Below are 6,000 nucleotides of genomic sequence, written 5' to 3' on the forward strand. Positions count from 1 at the left end.
GCAAACTGCAGGTGTTGGACTTAAGCAGTGGATTAAGCCACATTCTCCAGAGCCCCTTGATTCTTTCGGAAGCCAAGCCGGGGCTGCACGTCACTCCCACCCCCTTGATTCAGCCACAGCAGTTTCTCCTTTGCCCGTGTGGCATGTATCGGCTTTCCAGTTAAGAGTTCCTTTGGGGGAAAAGTGTCCTGTTGCTAATTATAGTTTGAAAATCACTAGACCCTTCAGGTTTCTTTGAGCTGATAGCCCATGGACGCTCAGCTCCATCCCGCAGCGCCATGATCGCTTTCCCCCATCAGCTCCTCTGAGGCAGGAAACTTACTCGACATGCCTCAAGGCACCCTTGGAAAATCTGGGGGTCAGGTGATGTTGCTGGCACCATCCCATGGCCCCTTGTAGTGTTGATGTCGGTGGTCAGACTGCGCAGCTGTCTCTGACCTCCGGTGCAAGTGTGTCAGCTTGATCTTGAACACAGGCTTACCCTTGGCGGGCTTCCAAATTCTTCACTATATACTCTTTGTATCAGCCAGGAATCTGACTTCAATTAAGCCTTGGGGTCATGAGGCTATTTGCGGACACACTGAGGCTTCCTTTGCCTTTTCTGAGTCAGCTCGGTCATTCCTGGCCCCTGACCTTGACGTTGAGGATTCACAATTGGCTACTGGGGGTCTCCAGTTTGATCCACATTTAGGGCTGTTTTAGGGCTCTTACTACTATTGTCTCAGGTCGAGAGAAATCTCTCATTTGTGAAGCATCGAAAGTATTAGAAAATAGATATATTTTTTACTCACCGGGGAAGTATTTCACCTTGATTTTATTTTTTGATTTTTTTGGAGGGGAAGACACTCTGGTCTTTTTCTAAAGGGAGATCCCCTGGTCTCTCCCTCTCAGAGGAGACAGCCTGGTATTTTTCTGAGAGAAATTGCCCTGGTCCCTGTCTGAGGGGAGACACTGACGTCTCTGTCTGAAAGGAGGCTCCCTGGTCTCTGTCTGAGGGAAGATGCCCTGGTCCCTTTCTGAGGGGAGACCCGCTGGTCTCGGTCTGTCCACTTGATGTTAAATAAGTAGCCTTGACCTCCAACCTCTGTAAGGAGCAAGGTCCTTAATTTAACAGACTTGCCCTGTTTAGAGGAGGAAGAGACATGGAATAGAAATGCACCTTGTTTTCTAGCTGCCCAGCCTCTCCTGTTCATTACTGTCTCCAGAGAGGAATTGGGAGGAGGGTCAGGGCAGCACCTCCATCAGCTGTACAGGGCTCTTGCCTGCCGGATAGCACAGAGGCCAGGGGTCCTCACTAGACTGTGGGAGGTGGAAGGTTTTCCTTCCGTATCTACAAGGACAGGTCCCTTGGTGTCCAGCCTCTGCATCTGCCAGATGGAGTTAAAGATAAAATCCTAAAGTACACTGAGATGCTAACGATGATTGCATTGATACAGGTGGAATTATGGCTGAGTCTTCTTTTCAGTGCCTTTCATATTTGTATTTTGTTGACTTTTATAAGGAGATACTATTTTTGAAAGTAATTGCAGAACTTTTCCTACTTTATACCTGTTGTAAGGGTTTAGGACAGTTTATGTAAATGATCTGAAGTTTTAAATTGAAAGACATTCTGTAAATTGAAGCTACCTTTTTTGTTTGTTTGTTTTAATCTTGAGAATAGGAGATACGAATTCCTTCGCCTCTTTGAACCTTATGTCTCTTTTTTCCCCAAAATCAATGACTTTAATATCAGTTTAAGTCATAACTAATAAACACTTCTGGGGGATGGTGAGATTCTTATTACAAGATTTATTTTAAGTTTCCATTTACATTGGTTACTTCCGAGGTTGGATGATCAGAGGTACAGATTGACACCAAGTTATTATTTTATTAATGTAAATTTTTAAATCCCTGATGCATTAAGAAGAGCCAGTCTCTAGCTTGTAAAACCAGTCATCTCCAATGGTTAGTAGGTGTGTATCACCATTCATGTAAGAATCCTTTCCCCCTGTGTGTCTCCTGGTGGTAGAGCCACTTCCGGTCAGTGGTCTGACATTGGTACATGGTTGAGAACAAATACTTTCTCGAAGCAGCATCTTCAAAGACCTTGAAATTGCATTTCTAGATGAATTAGCTTACTGATATTAGAGTTACTAAGTGCATAAAATTGGTGATTAGTTCTTATATATCTGGAGAAAACTCTGGAAACCTTTTCCTACCTTGCTCCTCTCTCTGCCAAATTACACCTTGTCAGTTAGGACTTTACATTTTCAGAATGACCATCAACATTCTTGTGCTATGACATTTTAGATTAAAAATACTTTGTAAGCATACTGCCTTTCAAAATTAAATAAACAATATTTATAAGCATACTGCCTTTCAAAATCAAATTTAAATAAACAATATATTCTAAATTTCTTAGAATTTAGTCTGTATTATACTCAGAATGCCTGTAAATTAGACCTTTTGATAGATCTGTATACATTTTTGTTTCTATCTGTAGTGTTTGGGGAACCTGAGTTAATCTCTAATAGTAATCTTAGTCACACACTCTTGTGTTGACTTGTATGAGAATCAGTTAACTTCTGGCGATTGTGATTTCTGTTCACTGTCACGGGAATTAGCGCCTGCAGTCGCCTCTCAGGACTCTGAGTGTATTAACTATGTTTTTTAAACGCCTTGCAATAATTACTAATGCTCTGTAAATACATGGTGAAATTTGGCCTCTTTAAATTTCCTTCCTTTTTAGTGTTTTCCTATTTTAATTATAAGAAAAAAATAAAGCATAATCAGTAAGTCCCTCTTATTAAGACTGAAATTTGGAAAGCACAAGGGTCAGAAAACTCCCAGGTTCCCCTGGCAACTTCAGCCCTGGCTTCCCATCATAGCGTCCTTGAGGGACTGATCTGACGGCCATGGGCCGTGTGACGGGGGGTAGAATCAGAGAGTAGCCCACACTCCACACATGGTGATGCTTCAGATTTTGCCTCCCAGCCAATCTTAGACCCATACTTTTTTCTTCAGAGATCGTGATTTAATTTAAACCACCCGCTGTAGACTGTGAGTCTAAGCTTTACCCACTTTAATCTGAATAAAGCCCAGAATCTGTGGGCATCATGAAATTATTCCCAGCTTGAGAAGAATGGTCTGTGTTGCCTACCCATGCGAGAAGTGTACTTCTGAATAGATACACTGGAAACTGCAGACAATCTAATTCTTAGTTCTTTGATGGAGTTGCTGGGGAGCAGACCAGACATTTTCCGTAGGGTTCCGCGAAATGTATTGAAATCTATCCTGGAGATAAAATGATTTGCTTTTAACATGGAAATACCACTTTGTGACAGTCACATTTTGGTGTGCACGTACCTTCTGTCTTCTGTCTGTTTTGCTCAGAGTTCACTGATTAAGCACACCATTGCAATAGAAAACTCCTCTTAGATGTTTCCCCATCTGTTAATTCCTGATCGGCATCTCTGTCACAGTGAAATCCATTCTATGTGTAGCTGTTTTAATTCTTGAGAAAATAACAATGGTAGCTCGATTCCTCTAAATGCGCTGAGAAAAGATGCACAGTCTGAATAGATATAACATGATTTATTAATATCCTTAAAAAAAATCTTCTGTTAAGAGGATCTCTACCTTCATAACTTAAGATTAGGAGGTTTATAATCTTATTCAACGCACTTACATTGATTATCCCTCTTTACCAGAGGGCATCAAGCTAACTGCAGAAGATACGTGCAAGACAGAATCTCTATCTTAGAATCATCTTTCAGTTGCTCTGTGATTTGCATCTGCTTAGCAGTGATGCTAAAACAAAGGGCAATATTGTTGCAAAGTATATTATAAAATATATAATATATATATTTTTTAAATGCTTTGCCTAATTTGGACATAAAGCTGCATTTATGAAATATATCACAGATATTTTCAATCCTTGTTTAATTTGGAAACAAAGCCAGAACTTTGGTACATACTGACATGGCAATTATAATCATTTATAATTTGAAGCTGCGGTCATTTCTGGTTCAGGAATTCAGGGTATGAGAAAACCATTTGCTTCCTGATAGCAGTAGGCATCCAGAGGTCAACTCATAGGACTATCTTATTTGTGCGTTTAGTTGATAAAGTAGGAATTCTGCCTCCTTACGCGGTGACTGTCAAGTAGACAAAACGCGGAGGCCTGTTCTCCCCGCCCCTCCCCCTACACATACCTGTTCGGTGGTGAAGAAATCTACACAACTCCTCTATGCAGGAATGTACTTTTATTCTAACTGCAGATCTAAGAAGCCTCCTTTAAACTTTTGGTTTATGTCCAGGTGTAAAAATGTGAAATTTAATGTAGTTTTTGGGCACATGTAGGCACATGATTAAAACTAGCATTCCCCAGAGTTTCTCAATAATCCTAAAAGGAAAACAAATTAGGCGCATGTATTACCTTTCGGAGAGAAATACTTTATCTTCAGTCTTCATAGACCAGGGTAAAAAATGCACTAAGAGAATGGTGAGGAAAGGTGGGGATTAAATTTTGAAGTCTGTGTTTTTCCCTTTTGTGTAGTGAAGACCTCAATGTCCCAGGTGCAAAGCTCTCATTCTTATGCCATTGCTGACTCGTGATACCACTTAAATATTAGAACTGTTTGAATACCAGAAGGATGTATAAATTACAGAACCTCCTATTCCTCGATAGTGAGATTCTGGCTGAGGAATTTCTCTGTCCTATTTGCATAGACTGTGTTGGGTATGCTGCTTTTTGTAATTAATTAAACAATCTGTGGTGGAACGGGTTTTACCTGCTTGAAATAAGGGGTTACTCTTGCCATTTGCTAGTAACTAAAAATGTGTGCTTCTTTTCAGCCGTTGTTCTGTGTATTTTTAATTGTATGCACTGTCTCTTTCTGTTCTGATGGCTGCCCTCGGAATAGGCTGACCTCTGCTCTCCGTATGACATCCTGCAGTTGGATTTTCGTCACATTCGAAAGACTGTTGACACTCTGCTGGCACTCGGGGAGAAAGCCCCACAACCAACTTCTGCCCTCCGCTCCAGGGACCTTATAAGCTTCTGTCTTGTCCATATTCTCTTTGTAGTGCTGATATATATCACTTACCGCTGGAATGTTCTGTCTGCGTAATGCCCGCGTGTGCATCCCTACACTCTGCTCTGTCGCCCTGCTCCATGACAGGGTCCTTCCTCCCTCTGGGCCTTTGCCTTGCAAACTTCCATCCCTGTCATCTCTTCAGTAATCTCTGGAGTTTAGAAGCCGAACGTTTCCACATCAGATTTTCCAGAAGCACAAACTTTGTAGAAAGCAGCTCCCATTAGATAGTTTCTCTCACTTGCTGAGAAACAGTGAGGACAGAGTGTATCCATACCTCTTGCCTCCTCATCCCCATAGTGCCAGCAGCAGTGCTCTGCAGTGCCTCTTCTCTCTCCCAGTGAGCTTTGCTGCCTTGGGTAGAGCCGAAGAAGGTTCCAGAACAGGAGCAGAGGGGATTTAGCGTATGAAAATCTTGCCATTGGGTCAGTATTTAAGTCGACTCCTAATTCAGGATTGGGCGATTTAACTGTAGAGGGAAGACAGAAAGCCAGCATTGGGGGTCCAGTTTGGTCTATAACAATCTTTAATAATGCCGCTGTTGACCAAGTTGAAAAATACCATCTGGAGAATGACTCCTTTGCTGGCCAGCCAGCTGGCTTCCTCCCTGCTTCCTGCAGCAGGAGCTGTGAAGGGCACCAGGGAGGGTGACCCCCCACTTCCACCCTGAGTGAGCGAGCCCCTCTGCCCTGCTGCCTGAGACAGGGCTGTGCAGAAGGGTGCTGGGGAGGAAGGGTCCGGCGCAGTCAGAGTGCCCCCTGGAGGATCCACGGCACACCACTCTTTCTGCGTAGTTCTGCTTATTCCTTGTTTGGTCTACTCTGACCGAGGCTCTTAGAAAAGCATTTTCCAAAAAGGGTTTCTATTTTTAAATAATGTAATGGGTCATTTCGCTTTTTTTTTTTTTTTTTTTTTTTCGTGGTAC

General features: G+C 42.4%; 1 protein-coding gene across 3 annotated transcripts in view; it reads left to right on the forward strand.

Moving 5' to 3' along the window:
* LRCH1 (leucine rich repeats and calponin homology domain containing 1) overlaps positions 1 to 6,000 on the forward strand; it is a 187,279-nt gene that overhangs the window by 173,223 nt on the left and 8,056 nt on the right. The window contains exon 19 of one of the 3 annotated variants that reach the window (XM_024755377.1): positions 4,905 to 5,227. The exons of the other annotated variants lie outside the window; for them this stretch is intronic. Coding sequence (XP_024611145.1) covers positions 4,905 to 5,111 — 207 coding nt within the window. The 3' untranslated portion in view covers positions 5,112 to 5,227. Of the gene's footprint in view, positions 1 to 4,904; positions 5,228 to 6,000 lie in introns of those variants that run through there. 3 annotated transcript variants of the gene reach the window in all.

The sequence above is a fragment of the Neophocaena asiaeorientalis genome, unplaced genomic scaffold, assembly GCF_003031525.2.
Source record: "Neophocaena asiaeorientalis asiaeorientalis breed wild unplaced genomic scaffold, Neophocaena_asiaeorientalis_V1.1 scaffold59, whole genome shotgun sequence".
Lineage (NCBI taxonomy): Eukaryota > Metazoa > Chordata > Mammalia > Artiodactyla > Phocoenidae > Neophocaena > Neophocaena asiaeorientalis.